At 49.9% G+C, this 17185-nt stretch overlaps 1 protein-coding gene across 4 annotated transcripts in view; it reads right to left on the bottom strand.

Moving 5' to 3' along the window:
• Positions 1–234: 234 nt before the first annotated feature.
• ARHGEF37 (Rho guanine nucleotide exchange factor 37) overlaps positions 235–17185 on the bottom strand; it is a 53315-nt gene continuing 36364 nt past the window's right edge. For 3 of the 4 annotated variants that reach the window (XM_058543830.1, XM_058543810.1, XM_058543841.1), the window contains exons 8-14: positions 15731–15841; positions 14726–15055; positions 12123–12251; positions 8932–9127; positions 7184–7341; positions 6968–7105; positions 235–3203 (exon numbers count right to left, since the gene is read on the bottom strand). In XM_058543830.1, the coding sequence (XP_058399813.1) occupies positions 2994–3203; positions 6968–7105; positions 7184–7341; positions 8932–9127; positions 12123–12251; positions 14726–15055; positions 15731–15841 (1272 nt within the window). In that variant the 3' untranslated portion in view covers positions 235–2993. The remainder of the gene's footprint in view (positions 3204–6967; positions 7106–7183; positions 7342–8931; positions 9128–12122; positions 12252–14725; positions 15056–15730; positions 15842–17185) is intronic. The other variant, XM_058543819.1, reaches the window with a different exon arrangement.

Genomic DNA, 17185 nt, shown 5'->3' with positions numbered 1-17185 from the left:
TCTGAGAGGTCAGGGCCCCCATCTGCCTGATTTCTCACTGTATCCCCAGCAGCTAAGGCCAACTCCGGGAGGCCCCAAAGGTGTGCATTAAGTGAATGTGCTCGTTAAGTGAACATCCGAATGAATGAGGTGCCATTTTTATGCACAGCAAGCGTCCAGTGAACAGATGTCACACTGGGGCATCTGATTATCCAACGGTCAGAGTCACACCAATTCCAGAGACAATTTCATCTTTGAAGTCCTTTATTCCCAGTAGTTCACATCAGTCATTCACCAAGCTAGAGCTTGTTATATTAACCAGGAATTCGCCTTCTTTCCTTTGAGAGTGTGATCTCGGCCTCACGTCCAATACTGGGTTGGGGCCCAAAAGGGTTAAAGAGCTCTCACTCCATTGCAGGAAGCAAGGGGCGCACTTGTGAATCAGTCTTCATCTCCTGGAAGTCCCATTTGGTTCAAAGGTAAATATCTTAGCAAGTTTAATACATGACAGCTCAACAGCAAAATAAATAAGACATAGTGCAATGGTTCTAGGCATTTGAGGGGAAAAAAGGCACATTACACAGAGTACCCTGGAGAAAATTCAGGCCATTCTCCATCTTCTCAATATGCATTTCCTCACCCTTCAGTGACTTTTAATCTCATCCCTTGGTCTACGAGAAACCATAACCCATGTGCTACTGAATCCATTTTTATTTTCCCTTCATGAGACAGATTTGGTTCCAAGTGTATTTCGGTTTTCTCCCTTATGCCTACAAAAACATCCAATTTTGTTCACGTCCCTTTTAATGGCACTTAATAAATATACATTCTGGGACCTGACAGAACAGGCTGTCCTCTTCCAAACCACCTCTAAAGCTGCCTGTTTAAAACATCGGAGCTCGTACAAAGCTCAGACGGGCACATCTTCGCTCACAGCTTGTGGCCACTTCTAACCCCAGGTCTATCTCGTCCACCATTGTGTGGGTAGGGCAGAGGTCCCCAACCCTGGCCACACACTAGAAGCACCTGGGGACCTTTCTGAACTCCTGAGGCCCAGGCCACACCCCAGACCAATTACATCAGAATCTCTGGGTGGGATGCTGGCATCACTCATAGCTGAAAGCTGCCCAGGTGACTGCAGGGAGAGGCCACGTTGAGAAGCCCTGAGCTCGAGTTCCTGCACACAGAAGCTCTCATGAGCATTGTGGAACCCACCAATGGGTTCCCTGTTTTATCATCTGCTCCCCAGTGCTTCCTATTCGTATCAGAAATCGGAGCAGGAAAGAGGAAGGAAAATGAGTCAAGAGGATCTTGTACAGTGAATCTGGTGCTGGGAAGGGATGGTGGGGACTGAGTTTCTCTTGCATTACGTGGTCTTCACGGTTTCACAAGCCCAGAGGAGGTAAGTTACGGACTGTCTGACACAGACATGTATATATTTCTTAAAAGCTCTCCAAAAACCAGAGCTCACAGCTTTAGCACTACAGTTATAACACAGAGATGTTCTTAGAAAAAAGTCTAAACTGCCACCTGCTTTTACACACACTCTAACTTGGGCTGGTTCCAAAATTTGTAATTCATATTAAAGATCAGGCTGGATCACCTTTTCCCTCTTCTATGAATCTTGCAACTTATCGTACCCCAAAGTGACAACCTAGAGGTGATGATCCAACAGAAGCTGCTCCCAAAACTGCCCCAAAGGGTCAGTCTTCCTTGAACAGGAACTGCTTTTCAATTTCCAGGTTCCAGAAAGAGATGACCATAGGTTTGATCTCACCAAGTTCAAGAGATTGGCCACCTAGAATGCGGTATTGAGAAGGATGCCATGTTGATTAACAATGTCGGCCGGGGGCCTGGGCATGGGGCATGGCAGCAGGAATGCTTCCCGTGCAGCCTGGGCCGGTGGATGCTGGGGCCATCCTGAGACCACTTCTGGCACATCCTGCTACCAATGGCAATTTACCTTTATATCACACTTCATGATTCGCAAGGAGCTTCCACATCCTTAGCCTCATGTCATTCTCACCACAACCCTGCGAGTTAGGGCTTTATGGATGGGAAACTGAGGTTGTGTCCCATGTCTAAGGTCCCACAGCAAACTGACATCATGTCCACTGTTGCCTCTAGGACTCAGCAGCCTCCTAAAACCACCGGAGGTTCCCCTGCTTCCAGAAACAGGAAATCAAGCCACTACCTAACCTCCCCCACCCACCACGCCTTTAAAGCCATCTGCTTCACAGTTTCCTCTGTGATTTGCACGCCCCTCTGTCCCCTAGTCCAGAGAACACAGCAGCAGTGCACAAATGCCGCCAGCAGCCTCACACACCCCACCTAACACACCTCCAAAGTCCCTTCTTCCCTGGAACAGCCTCTGAATTTGCCTACACACATTCCAGAACCGTGACTTGGTCACACCCACTCCCAGGCACAGCCAAGAGTCTCTGGGAACCTCTCCACTGCCCCGACAAGCCCTCACTCCCCCGCCAGAGAGGGCTCCCAGTGGTTCACTACCCAAGATAACTCAGCTGCCAGCACGGAGAAATAAAAGGTGCCAGGTCAGCTATGTATCTCCTGATACACATGTGGGAAGGGAACCGTCGGCCAGGCATTTCTGGACTTCTCCTGTGCCCCTCCCTGCAACCACACAGCACACAGGTATCATTCATCCAGCATTCATCCTATGGGTGGGCCCAGATGGGGGCACAAGTAGTTGGCCATTAGCTATGACAAGTCTTTATCAACTTGACCTGCCATCCAGGGTGTATGACTCCAGGTTGGAACGACTTCTTAAGCAGACATAATGAGGGGTCCTGGCTGAAGCCTTTCATGCCCACCCACGCCAGGCAGTCTGCAAGGCCCCCCTCCTCTTCTGGCTGCCTTCTGGCTGCCCTTCACCCCACCCTCGCCTGATCTCCCCTTCCACCCCTGCCTTCTCTTTGCTTCTCTTCCCACCTGGGGTCACAATCTCTAAGCCTCCTCCATCCCTTGGCAACATGGACTCCAAAGAGGGCACCCTAAGAGGGCAGACTCCAGCCCCACGGAGCCGGGCCTGGTGCCCTGGCCAGGAAGCTGGAGGGCACATATCCCCGCTGTCCGTTCACTTCCACAAGGCTCCACTCCGGGTTCCCCTTCTTGTCCTGGGCCTCCAGGACAGTCACCGGCTGGCCTGCCTGCAGACTCACTTCATGGCTGCTTCTGGCCACAAAGGGGTACACTGCCACCACCTGAAACACATGAGGAGCGACACAGAAATGGTCAGGGAGGGAAGACAGATAAACCCCACCAGAGAGGCTGTTTATCCTGTTCCCTCCCACCTGACTCAGCCCCGTTGTGGCGCAGTCATCGCCTCCCAAGCACATCCTTTCTGCTAAAGACACGGCTACTTCTGCTACTACCTACTACGTGGCAGGCTCTGTTCCAGCACTTTGATCTTGATTTTCACAATTCTATTATTCTCTTTGCCTCATTTTTCAGAGAAGGAAATTGAGACTCAGAGAAGTCAAGAAACTTACTCAAAATCACACAGCAGTGAAGCTAGGCCTCTCTGGCCTCAGAACTGGCGCTCTCAGGCCACGGCAGCCATCTCACTGAGCAGAGGACTCAGCACCCTCTCCCTTCCCACTCCCCCAGATCTAAGGGCATCATCTGCTCAGGCCAGTTTCCCAGCTTGGAGTAGAGACAGGAGGTTCGATGACTTGGTTATTTTTTAGGGAAAAGCATCAAACTGGAGAAAAAAATTGGAGGGGAGGGTATTTATTAGGCTAATATTTCATGTTTCATCATCTGCAAAACGGAAGCAATGATATCCTCCTCTCCAGGTAATTGTGGGAATTGAATGAATGAATGCCTGTGTCTGGTACACAGTAAGGGTTCAATAAATGCAGGCTGCTTTGATTATTTTTACCATTACTGTTATTACTGTGGGCCAAGCCTCAGGAACAATCAAGAGCAAAGGAGGATGGCATGACGCCATGTGAGGCCCACTGAGCAGCCCCACAAACAAAGAGGAAGCAGCTGATGTGTCTGGGCACATGGACAGCTGAGCTCACCCACCTGAGCCCCCCGGGGGGGAAGAGGTGTTCTCAGAGACACTGCCCACACTGGTCGGGGATGGGCGCGAGTAGGGTGGCCAGGCCCTCTAGTGGGATCCTTGAGGGTCCTTTGCTGATAGGTGGGAATGTCCAGCAGGAGCCAAACCTGGTGCACGACTTCTGGCTAATGCTCCAGGATCTCGGCCTGAGAGCCTTCCTGGGGGCGTGCCATAAGCGGTACTCCACAGCTCCTGCAGGCTTCTATGCAGCCCTCACGCAGCCCCGTTCAGGCTCCTCCGGCTGCCCTGGCCCAAGGCATCCCATGGGTATTCACTGCGAGCCTGTCCTCAGTGCCTCTGGACTCCCGTCCCGCAGTCTGGGTCCTCTCTGTCACCTGCAAAGCTCCTCCTTTATGCTGATGGTAACCGTGAGTGCAGCCTCCATTCACTGAGGTTCACACAGGCCCAGCCCGGCTTTACTACCTCATCCATCCTCACAGCGACCCCACTCAGCTTCTTCCACCTTGAGGATTCCGTCCCTGCAAAGCCAAACTCTTAAATGGCTTCCCATCACTTTTTTAAAATTTTTTATTTATTTATTTTTATATTTTTTGCAGGGAAAGATTCACCCTGAGCTAACATCTGTTGCCAATCTTCCTTCCCTCCCCAAAGCCCCAGTGCATGGTTGTACATCCTAGCTGTAAGTCCTTCTGGTTCTTCTATGCGAGCCACCACCACAGCACGGCAACTGACAGGTGGGTGGTGTGCTTCCGTGACCAGGAAGCACACCTAGGTCACCGAAGCGGAGCGTGCCGAACTTGAACCACTAGGCCATCAGGGCCGGCTCCTCGTCACTTTTTTTCTGTTTTGTTTTGAGATATGAGTCACATACCATAACATTCACCTTTTCAAGTGAGCACTTCAGTTTTTAACATTTTCACAAGGTTGTGCAACCATCACCACTATCTAATTCCAGAACATCTTCATCACCACAGAAAGAAATCCCATACCCTTTAGCAGTCATTTCCCATTCCTCCTTCCCACAGCCCCTGACAACCACTGATCTACTTTCTGCCTCCAATGCATTTGCCTATTCTGGACATTTCACATAAACAGTATCATACAATACCTGGCCTTCTGTATCTAACTACATGTACGTGCCCTTCATTTTTTATGGCTGAAGAATACTTGATTATATGGATATGCTACATTTTGTTTATCTATTCATCAGCGGATGGACATCTGGGTTATTTCCACTTTTTGGCTAATATGAATAATGCTGCTATGAACATGCATGTACATGTTTCCATTACTTTTAAGAGAAGGACTGACACCCTTGCCAAGGCCACAAGGCCCTGCTGGCCTGGCCCTGCCCACCTCTCCAGCAGCACCTCACTCCCCCTGCCCCTCACTCTTCCACGGCCACACTGGCTTCACTAAGTTCCTCAGGGACCCCTGTCTCTCCCTGTCTCTGGGCCTTTGCATTCTCTGCGTACGCTTTCTGGAGAGCTCTCCCCATCCACAACCCAGCACACCCCTTTTATCCAATTAATTCCTACTCACCCTTCAAATCTGAGAAAAAGCATCATTCTTCTCAGAAGAAAACTTTCCTGAACCCCTCCCACACCTAGAGCTCTGACACTTATCACTGCTGCAATATTGTGACTTATAAGAAATATGTATTGGTCATTCAGATGACAAAAATATATTTCTCGTACACATTTGGCCTTTGTCCATAGTTCCTGGCCTTCAGCTCCCAAAACCCTTTGTATTTCCAAAGTGTTGAGAGAGATAAAGGTCTCTTTGGTTATGTTACCGAGGTGACTTTTGGAAGCACAAGGATGGGGGCTGGTTGTCAGGAGAACCAACCGTGTGATCCGAGTATGGGAACTTTCTTTTTTTTTTTTTTATAATATTATTTATTTATTTATTTCTCCCCCATAGCCCCAGTAGATAGTTGTATGCCATAGCTGCACATCCTTCTAGTTGCTGTATGTGGGACGCGGCCTCAGCATGGCCGGAGAAGCAGTGCATCGGTGCGCGCCCGGGATCCGAACCCGGGCCGCCAGCAGCGGAGCGCGCGCACTTCACCGCTAAGCCACAGGGCTGGCCCAAGACTATGGGAACTTTCAATCCCATCCTCCAACCTCTGGAGAGGGGAGAGGGGCTGGAGATTGAGTTCAATCACCAATGGCAATGATTTAATCAATCATGCCTACCATGCTGCATGCCTATGCAGCCTCCATAAAAACCCAAAAGGACTGGGTTCAGAGAGCTTCCAGGTTGGTGAACACGTGGAGATTTTGGCAGAGCGGAACGTCTGAGGAGGGCATGGAAGCTCCCTGCCCTTTCCCCATGCCTTGCCCCATGCATCTCTTCCATCTGGCTGTTCCTGAGTTATATCCTTTCACAATAAACCAGAAATCTAGTATGTAAAATGCTTCTCTGAGTTCTGTGAGCCGTTCTAACAAATACATAGAAGCCAAGGAGGGGGTCGTGGGAAGCTCTGATCTAATAGCCAGTCAGTCAGAAGTACAAGTAACAGCCTGGACTTGTGAATGGTATCTGAAGTGGGGGAGGAGAGCAGTCTTATAGGACTGAGCCCTTAACCTTTGGGATCTGATGCTATTTCCAGGTAGATAGTGTCAGAATTGAGTCGAACTGAGCTGAAATCCTGGACCCCCTGCTGGTGTCCGAGAACTGTTTGTTGGTGTGGGGAACCTCCCTCCCATGTTGGAAATTGGGTCCAGGAACCTAATTTAACTGCTATAACTTTATAATTATTCATATGACTATTTTATCAATTGCTGTTTTCCTCACCCACCACCCCCATCCCCCCCCAGATTACAAATGTGAGGAAGGCCAGGACCAAGATTTACTTTTGCTCATCATTATCTCTCTCATCTACCAGTGCCTGGCAAATATTGACAAATGAGTGAATGAACGAACCCCACTCACCATGCTGTTGGAGAGCGAGGGGTTAGCTCTCTGTTGTTGATGTGGCAGGGATGGAAGGCTCCTTTCTCTGGTCCCGCCCCTGGCCAGGGCACTGGTGTGGCCACTGATCAAGGCTCTGGCCTCACAGGGTGGTGGTTCCTCCAGATAGAAGGAAAATCAAAGCTCCACTCCAGGTGGCCATGGGGAGGCAGACCCCCACCCCTCTCCCAGACTCACCTGGGTCACGGTGGGGACCGAGGGGACCGGGGCTGGGGTGGGCTCTTGTGTTAGATGACGGGAGTCCTGGTGAGGCCCCACCTGCCCTGTGAGCTCCTCCTCCCTGGGGACGACACGGTACAGCTCCAGTTTCCCAGCTGGCACGTACCCTCGGTGTCCTACAGAATGTGCAGAACGTTACCTGGCTGCAGACCACCTTCCCCATCCCTTTTGCTGGGAGAGGCAGTCACCACAATTCATGGATGTGAATGCCTCCAACAGGGCTTCTCAGCCCTAAAAAGGACCTGAAAAGGTCATCTAGGAACCTCACAAATCCACCCCTACCCTACCCCACACTCACTGTTTTTAGCTACTGCTTGCATACCCCCAGTGACAGGGAGCTCATTCCCTACTGAGGCAGCCCACTCCATTTTGAACAGCTCTGACAGAGATAGAAAGTTTGTCCTCTGATTGGTGTGAAAACTGCTTTCCTGGTGCTGGCAGCGCTGGTCCCCTTCCCCTCTAGTGGTGGCCCAGAGTGAGGCTGCATCCAGAGCGAGACTGCGACCTCGTCCCAGGACAGCCGTCCCAGAAGGCAGAAATTGTCTTTCTCCTCCCCAAAAGCCCCCAGTTCCTTCACATGTGGCGACTACTCCATTGCTATTCTGGCTGCTATCGTTATGAATGGCCATCACTTCCCGAGAGCTTGCTAGGCGCCAGGATTGGCATTTGATTATCTAGCCTTCACATTAACTCTCCATTTTATGGCTGAGCCAACTGAGCTCAGAGAGGCTCCGTAGGCTCTCCGAGATCACGCAGTTAGTAAAGCGGCGGAGCTGATGTCCAAATCCGGTCCTCTTGACCCCAGGGGCCTTGCTTTAATCCCCACTCAGCAGTTTTTCAACTCGAGTTATGGGACTGCCCTTTCATGATTTCTGCCAGATTTGTAGTTTTCTTAATTTTTTAATAGACTCACTTTTTAAAATTTAGTCTTGCATGATACAATAATATGAATAAAATCATATTCTAATTAAAATATAACTAGTACATATAACTAGTACAATTAAAATATACTAGTACACTAGTACATGTACTAGTTATATTTTTTCTAATACACATTAAAATACTTAAGTAACAATTACAATAAACTGTCTGAAGTGGGAAAAACTGTCTGTAGATCCCCTCCCAATAGTCCTGTGTAGCCTGCATCTTGCGGGTCACATGCCCCTCTTTGGAAGACATTTTGCTGAGCCATCTCCTGCTGGGTTCACGGTGCCACCTGCCTCCTGCCAGTTACACTGGGGCACCCAGAACTGAGCAGCACACCTGAGGACGTGACCAGTGCAGAGGGGACAGGATAACACCTCCCTCATTCTGGACATCAGACATCTGTCCACGCCGCTGGGATCCAAGCATCCCTGCTCTGCGTATCTCCATCTTTCAGGGCGGTGCTGAGGTTCTCTCCATAGATCTCTGTCTACCCCAACGGGCTCTGAGGTCCCCAGGGCAGGGTCCTTGTGTCCCTTGCCTAGCACCTGGCAAACAGGTGCTTGATAACATGTTGCAATGAAAGAGTGAATTCCTCATTTTGGTATTTCACGCACCACACTAAGCCGGCTGTGCCCCAAGCCCTGCATTTTCACCTCTGCTCATTCCCATCTAGGATTTGCACAGCCAGCCTGGCCCACAGGAGTGCCCGTGTCTCCCCACCCAGTCCTGCTGGGTGGTTTTCCCAGAGGGAGGAGAAGCGCCCACGAAGTCCCACGTACCCCCAGTGTCCACCAGCCAGCGGCCGCTTTTGCCTTTGGTGTCCTTGTTTTGAAGGAGGGCCACAATTTGGCCCCGTGGCAGTGTCAGGTCCAGAGTCCCAGCCCCGCTGATGTTGCTTGTCACCTGGTACAGCTTTCCCGGGCCATACCTGCTCAGGAGAGCCTGCACCTGGCGTTCAGCCCCTGGAAGGAGCGGCTGGGGGAGGAGGGACAGAGACAGACACAGGCGTTTGAGTTGGTGTGTGAAAGCCACTCCAATGGGTACCCACATGCTGAGAGCCAGGAGCCCTGGGCCCACTCTACCTCTGCTGCTGATGGGCCCATCCCAGTCGGGGCAACAGTCTCATCACAGACGGCTGGGTTAGATGAGAAGCACACGCTCTTAGTATCCAACGGCATCTCAGAAGAAACTTCTAATTTAACCTCTAAAATCCTTCCCAAGTCTACACTTCTGGGATTTTCTAAAATTCTAATTCAGGTTCTTAAATTTCTCAGTTACAGAACTTCAGGATTGGACCCCAAATTCTGTCCAAAGCATCAAGCTAAGTTATCCCCAGGAAAAGGCCTTGCACAGGTCTTTCAACCCCAAGAAGCAAGACTGTGAGCTCCATGCAGGCACCTGGCCTTACTCGTCTGGCATCTTAAACAGCCAGCACACGGCCGACACATGCAGACCCTCACACACGTGGGAATGAAGGGAATGCTATCTTTTATTCCACAAGTTTTCAGTCCACAAATATTTATGGAGCACCTGCTGTTTACAAGGCATGGTAACCCTTGTGAATGGTGTAGTAGAAACACAGAAGCAAGTTTTGCCCTGATTGAAATTGCCATCTAGCTGGGGAGAGAGATTCAGTGGCACCTTCAGTTCATCCAAAAATCTCCTGGCATGGCCTTTGTTTTTTCATTCACTGCTTCCAGTAGAACCATCAACAAGAAGGGACTCAGGGGTGATTGTCTCCTTTTTGTAAAACAAAGAAGAAACTAAAAATGTTGAATACAGATTTACTATATACTATCTCTTCTAGATAGACAGATAGACAGATAGATAGATAGATAGGTGTATACATATTTACCATGTTCTATATGGTTATTTCGGGGTGGGAAGGTGCTGGGTGTAGGGCTGCCCTTCAGGGACATTTGGGCACAGACGCTGCCATCACCGCTACTCCAATGGGTTCATTGAATGGGTTCAGGATCAAGAACCAGGAGAACCCGATGTTTCTAAATAGGCCCTTAAACAGAAGTGTGGAGATGGGGGAGTTTTTTTTTTCAGAACAGTGGTGTCAATGTGAGTATAAAAGCCAGTGGTGTAGCCAACACTTGCCCTCTTTCTCGGGTCTGGTAGGCCTCTTCCTCCAGTTCCCTGGAGGGACCGGGGGAGGCGTGTAAAGATATCACTGGGACTGCTCCTGTCCTGGGTGGCCACCTCACTTCTGCAGGTTCTGTACCCTTAGCAAATAAGTCAGAAATCTATGAGAGGTGTGTGTGTGCGCGCACATGTGTGGTTGTGGGGAGAGGTGGGGAGGCGGGTCTCGTCTCTTCCTACCAATTTACCATACACACTGGGATTACGATGTTCCCGTTTGTTTCCTCTTTTTGTTTTTCTGTATTTTCTCTTTTTTCTACAATCAGCATGGATTGCTTTTCCAATAAGAAAAATGTTATTTTGTTTTAAGCAGAGAGGAGGTTCCCCAGACTCATGTGAGTGGCTGCTCTGTTCTTCATTTTCTGCTCCTTTCCTCTCCCCAAGTTGGAGGACCCATGCCTCACACCTCTGCTGGGGCAGCCTCAGCGTGGCGGAGGAAGTGGGGACAGCTGTGGCCGGAGGAGGCGTCAGCCCCCTCCTGGGAGCAGACATGCATCTCTGACGGTCTTTGGCGTTCCCTGCACTCTGGCTGGGCGAGAAGGCCGCCTGTATCTGCCCAGCTCTGCGGGGCTCCTTTACTTGTCTCTATGTCTCCCAGGCCCCCTTCTCCCTTCTGGGGAACCTTGGAGCTGTTTCCTGACCCCTCACTTCACACCTCCCATGGAACTCAGTACACAGGTTCAGTTTTCTCACACCCCGGTTTTGTCATGCTCTGGGAGCCCCTTCCCCTTCCGGCTACTTGAGTTACTTTTAAAATAGATATGACCTGGGTCTAGTCTTCAAGTGGACTGGAAGATACCCTTTCCTTATATTTTAGAGGAAAATACTTTACCAAAAAAAGCATTTGGCTAGCCAAAGCTATGTAAACCATAATGCTGCTGAAATACTGTCTTTTGCAATTAAAAATTCCACAGCAAAAAAAAATTTAAGTGACCTTTTCTTTTTTTTTTTTTTGAGGAAGATTGGCCCTGCGCTAACATCTGTTGCCAATCTTCTTCTTTTTTTCTTTTTTTCTTCCCAAAGCCCCAGTACACAGTTGTGTATTATAGTTGTAGAGTTGTAGCTCTTCTATGTGGGATGCCACCTCAGCATGGCTTGATCAGTGGTGAGTACCTCTGTGGGGGACCCCAGGCCACTGAAGAGAAACACGTGAACTTAACCACTACGCCACCAGGCTTGGCCCCTAAGTGACTTATTCAAACGTTTTATTCATCTTGAATGCTGGTACAGTCATGCATTGCTTAACAATGGGGCTACATTCTGAGAAATGTATTGTTAGGCGATTTTGTCGTTGTGCAAACATCATAGCGTGCACTTACACAAACCTAGATGGTATCGCCTACCGCACACCTAGGATATATGGTACTAACCTAAAGGGACCACCGTTGTACATGCGGTCTGTTGTTGACTGAAACATTGTTATGTAGCACATGACTGTATTGGAAGGAGGTTCAGTGAGAAGGTGGTGAGGAAATGGTAAATTCTGATGAATAATTTGAAGTTTCAGGTTTTTGGATGTTAACGCCACTTGCCCATTACTATGTCTAATTTCACTTAATATTAAAATGTTTGGGTTTTCTTATTCTTGACCTAAGAGTTCAGTTCTGCTCTAACGCTTACTGGCCATGAAGAGCATGTGTGTATGTGGGTGTGAACCCCACCTGATCCGTCCCCCAGCTCACCAGGAGAAAGGAGAGAGGGAAAGGGGAAATGTTTCTGCGGGTAACAGGAAACCCCGGGAGACGAAAAGGCAAAGGACTGGGCCTCACCCCACCAGCAGGTGAAGGATGGACAGTCTTTGTGGGGAAGGAGGGACACTTACTTGCATGGTGGGGGGTGGCTGCACTTTCTCGAAGTTCTTTTGAAAGGAGTGAAGCTGGTGACTGCTCTGTCCTAGTGCATCCTCCACCAGCTTCCTGAAGGCCGGCTCAGGGATGTGGTGGTGGGGCAGCTGGCGGGGGGACAGACACCATCAGCAGAGCCTTCTTTGGACAAGAGTGGACAGGGAGACCCTGGCAGTCCATACTCTAGCTCCAGGTACGTTAAGACGGGCCTTTTTGTGAAGGTCATCTGTTGTTTCTGTCTGCCCACTGCCCCACTCTCCTTTAAGAAAGCATCCCTCTAGGGGGTCCAGTAGTATTGCCCATCCTGGTGCTCCAGCCTGGAGCTCCAGCTCCATGGAATCCCTTCTCCTAGCCAACGTGATCAGTCCGAGGATTGGACAATGGACTCGAGCAAGGCCAATCGGAATCCTCCCATCAGATTTAGAATATGAAGGCTGGGAACGAGAGGGTCACTCTTCCTTTGGATCCTGAGATGCAAAGGCAAATGCTTGCAGCTATTGGGAGTCAGTTCTCAGGCAGGAAAAAGTCTGCCTGAGAATAAAGCCAACCCAGAGAGGGAAACAGAGCCAGTGAAAGTCAGAGTCCTGACAACATTATTAGTACTGAATGCAGACGGGCCTGAGGCTGGATCCCCTCATGGCCTCCCATTTATGCAAGTCAGCACATTCTTCTTTATGTTTGAGCTGGTTTGGAAGCCACGGAGTTCTGAGTAATGCTCCATCCTGAGACCTTGGTGCTGTTAGGCATCTCCTATATTCTCATCAGACAACCTAGGGGTGAGAGAGACCCCACAGCTAACAGAGACGTGTCCTCTCTGCTTGTCACCAAACTCACTGCTCTTGGTTCCGTCTTAGAGGCCCCTGTCCACTCCCAGGATGCAGGGAGACTGAGATTCTACCATGCAGGCCCTTCCCAGGCTCCACAGGACTCGTCCAGGTGAACGGGCCATGGGACACAGACAAGGAAGGCGGCATCAATCACCGACAGGCCCTCACATTCTATACTACAGGAGCAACCAAGAAATGCCCTCTTTCTGCTTTTATAAAGTTGACCTCCCCACTACTGGCATCCTCTAACACTCCCAGTCCTGCACATCCCCTCTAAATAAAAAGGGGTCTGGCAGCCCTGGAGAGAAAACCAGAGGGTGGAGGGAGAATGAAAGAATCATCTAATCAGATTTACCCTCTGCCTTCAGGAAAGAGAAACGCTTCTTTCTGCAGATGGCTCAGGCATAATTCAATTCAAAAACAGTGTCTGAGACAGAACTCTGGACTAAATGCTGTGAGGGCTAAAAGAAGAAGCCCACAGTTCCAGCCCTCCCCAATGGGGAGAAACAGCTTCATCCATCACCCTAGCAGTAGGCAGGCTCTGATAAATGCTCAGCAGAAGCACATCCTAAGGGCTGCTGGAGGATAGAGCATGGGGATACAGGTTCTCTCACCTGGGGGAAGGGGATTCTGAGAGCTTCATGGAGAGACTCCTTCATCCGTCACATATTTGCCTACACACTGTGAAAGGCATAGCAGACAATGGGGAGGGGCATTCCAGGCTGAGGAAGGAGTCTGTGCAAAGGGACTAGGGTCACACTCAGAGGTGGTGTGCTGGAAGTGGGGCCTACAGGCATAGAGTGGGACTATGGGCTGGAAAGGTAGTGGGGGGGCTGCAAATTTTACAGGAATCTTCACGCAACAAACTAGATAGGAAAGCTGAGCTGGGCAACGGGAAGCACAGGAGACAGCATGTGGTATGAGGAGTACTGAAATTGCTCTGGAGGTTGGACCCACAGGCCATTCAGCTCTGATGTTGATATCAGAGAGATGTGAAAGCAGTTGAGTACTCTTTCCTATATCAACCCCAGTCTCCAGAATTCTAAAATCAAAGTTTGCACTTGGAGGTTTGTCCAAACCTCTCTGTGACTTATTTATGCTTTCAGCAGACAGCCCCTCTTTCACAGGCTGTCGAGTGTCGTGGTTCAGAGCCCATGGTCTGGAGTTTAACTGCCAGGGTTCAAATCCTGCTATTGGCTGTGTGGCCTTGGGCAAGCTGCTTAAGTTCTCTGTGCCTCGGCTTCCTTTTGAAAGGAGGAACCCAACTCTACAGGGCTATTGTGAGGATAAGAGAGAGAATACACAGAAGGTACTCCAAACAGGTACACAGTAAGTACTCTCGAGGAGGCAGCTGCTAGAAGTAGTGATAGTGGCAGGAACACCAGCTTGAGATATTTACTTCTGATGGTATAGAAGGGACCTTGCCTCTGTCACCAACTCCTGATACACTCCAGGGACCGGCCTCAAGCTCTGTTATTTTCCCAGCATAGCCTCCTCTGCTTCTGAGTCCCAGAACCAGGGAATGGCCTGGAGTCCCAGTTCTGTCCTTGCTTTTTCATGCTCTGATGCCATTAATGGAGGGAGAACAGGCTTGAGAGAGATCCAGAAGGTCCCAGGGCTCCTCCCAAGCACCTGATGGCCTGTTTGGAAGGCCCAACCTGACTCCACCCCAGCCCCCACAAACAGCTGGCTGAAGGGGCTACGAGGCCTTGCCTGGCTCTTCCCCAGAGGCACCCCAGTCCCAGAGGCCTTACCTGAGCCAAGGTACCCTCTGCCCTCTGCAGCACTTGCTGTGCAAGGTCCCTCTGGAGGGCCACGAATGTGCACAGGATCTGGCCCAGCCACTGCACGGCCAGCTGGTTAAACTGGGGGAGCTCGGTCACCAGCAGGGAGTTGAGCGCCTGGTACGTGTGCCGGGCCGCCTCCTCCTCATAGGACACGCTGCCCACCTCCAACAGCTTCTCTTCCACCCGCTCAAAGTCCAGTAGTTTGTCCAGACGCTTCTTGATCAGGTTCTGAGGGCCAGCCAGGGCTTTGGCCAGGCTGCACAGTGGCTGCCACACCAGGCCTTCCAGCCGCTGCTTCTGTGGGGACAGGTGAGCTTCGGAGTCGGGGAAGGAAGCGGCAGAGGGAGGCACTGGGAGAAGGGGCTCTGGAGGTAGGCACGACTAGGCTCCAGTCCCACCCCCACTGACTAGCTGTGGCCTCTGGCATGTTATCTAACCTTTCTGGGCCTCAATGTACCCTTCTGAAAAATGGGACAATACATGTAAGGAGCTTAGCAGAGTGCCTCACAGAACAGGTATTCAGTATATGTCACTTCTTAATATCATTCCCCCGCACAGATCTTGAAAAAGATTTTGTATAGAGTGGCGTCAAAAGCATAGTCTTTGGGGCTCAGATCCCAGTTTACCAGTGACCACCTGAATAACAGAGAGGTCACCATCTCTGAGCCTGAAGCTGTCGTCTGCAGAATGCAGCTATTAATAGTATCTGCCTCGTAAGCCATGTTGTGAGGATTAAATGAGGTGAAGAATGTAAAGGGCTTAGCACGGTGCCTGGTGGATAGAGAGGCTCAGTAAACTTTAGCTGGGGCTATTTTTATCAGGAAAATGCACTGATAATAATCTCCGCCCTGCTGACTATCCAGGGCAGTTATGGATGTGACAATCGTGTGAAGTGCCTGACATCTAAATATTATTCCTACAGGCTCTGCCACCTGCCCGCCAAAGAAAGGAGAGAGGAGAAGGTCCACTCACAAACTCCGGGAAGGCCTGGAGCTGGAGGTCTCTCACCAGGTGGCAGTACTGCACCACAGGTCCCCCACAGATGTCCAGATCGTACTCCTGTAGCCGGAAGCGGAGGAAAGCCTGGACCCAGGGCAAATGGGGGACAGCCAATCACAGCCCATCATGGCCTTCTCACACCTGAATCCCCTCCACCATAGCCCCAAAGAGGTTGTCCAGGCTGTCTGCATACCCGCAGTGACAGGGAAGCACACAGCCTATTCTGTCCTTGCGCAACTTGGGTGATGAGGAGGTTCTTCCTTAGACTGAACCAACATCTTTCAACATCAGTGCTTCCTAAACTTCACACATTTGCACACCACCTTTGTGATTTCTTTTTGCCATGTCCATGTTCCATATGTTCTAGTAATTCTTTTCTTTAAATCAACTAACTGTTCCTATTTAAATCAATGCATTAAGAAAAGAAAACACCTTATGACACTACCATAAGGGGAAAACCAGTAATAATCACCATAAATAGGCATGTATGAATAACTGCTATAAAAACAAACACTGTTATTAAGCTCTGTCTGGATGTCATTGCCTACTGAAGGCTCGCTCTGCCTGTGTTAGACACGCCAGCGGAAGAGGCTTTTCTCAGTCTTGGAGGATTGAAAGAGGGAGTCACTTTCTGGCTATGGGATTCCACGTCAACACTGTATCTGTCGTGTCAAGTGCTGCATCTGAGGAAATGCTGCCTTAACGTTCCCAGATATCTGATACTCTGCAAAGCCAGATGTGTCTCTCGTGTGCCTCTGGTTTCTCTCTCTCAGGCCACACGATTCTTTCTCATGACACGGCTCTGAATGCCTTTCCCTTCTGGTTCACTGTGCTGTTCAGATCCTTCCACTGGGGGCCCAGGATGGAGCAGGAACGAGCAGCGGGATCTCCCCACGCAGAGGAGCATGGAACTACGACCTCCCTCCTTCCGCGTACTTCCGACAAGGCCACCCCAAATCCCATTGTCTAAAGAGCGTGTTATCATCTGACCGAGCTGGTCTGCACAAACAGATGTGACTGACAACAAAACCACATAAAAGGGACAGAGTGGACGAAATGAGTCAGCATCGATGACAAGAATGAAGGGGGATTTTGGCACAAGGAAAAGGATGGGCTGGATGGGCGTGCAAACTGGTGTTCCTGTGGGCTGAATGCAGTTTGTAGAAATATATTTTCTTGGGCCTGTATAGCATTTATGTTTTTATTTAATTAGTTGCTCATGTGGACACATCATGAGATTTCACCTGAAAGTCTGAATTTCCAGTTTTTTTCCTTAAAATCAGAAGAACTGGCTACACTGAGCCTACATTCCCACACAGAACGTAGCCAAGTAATAGTTGCCCCTTTAGATTTTATTCATTCAGTCATTCAAATTCCAAATATTATAAGTTTAACTCTACTGAAAAGTCTTATAAACAGCCTGTTAGA

This window comes from Diceros bicornis, chromosome 1 (genome assembly GCF_020826845.1).
Source record: "Diceros bicornis minor isolate mBicDic1 chromosome 1, mDicBic1.mat.cur, whole genome shotgun sequence".
Classification (NCBI taxonomy): domain Eukaryota; kingdom Metazoa; phylum Chordata; class Mammalia; order Perissodactyla; family Rhinocerotidae; genus Diceros; species Diceros bicornis.
This window is presented reverse-complemented; position numbering and strand designations above follow the sequence as displayed.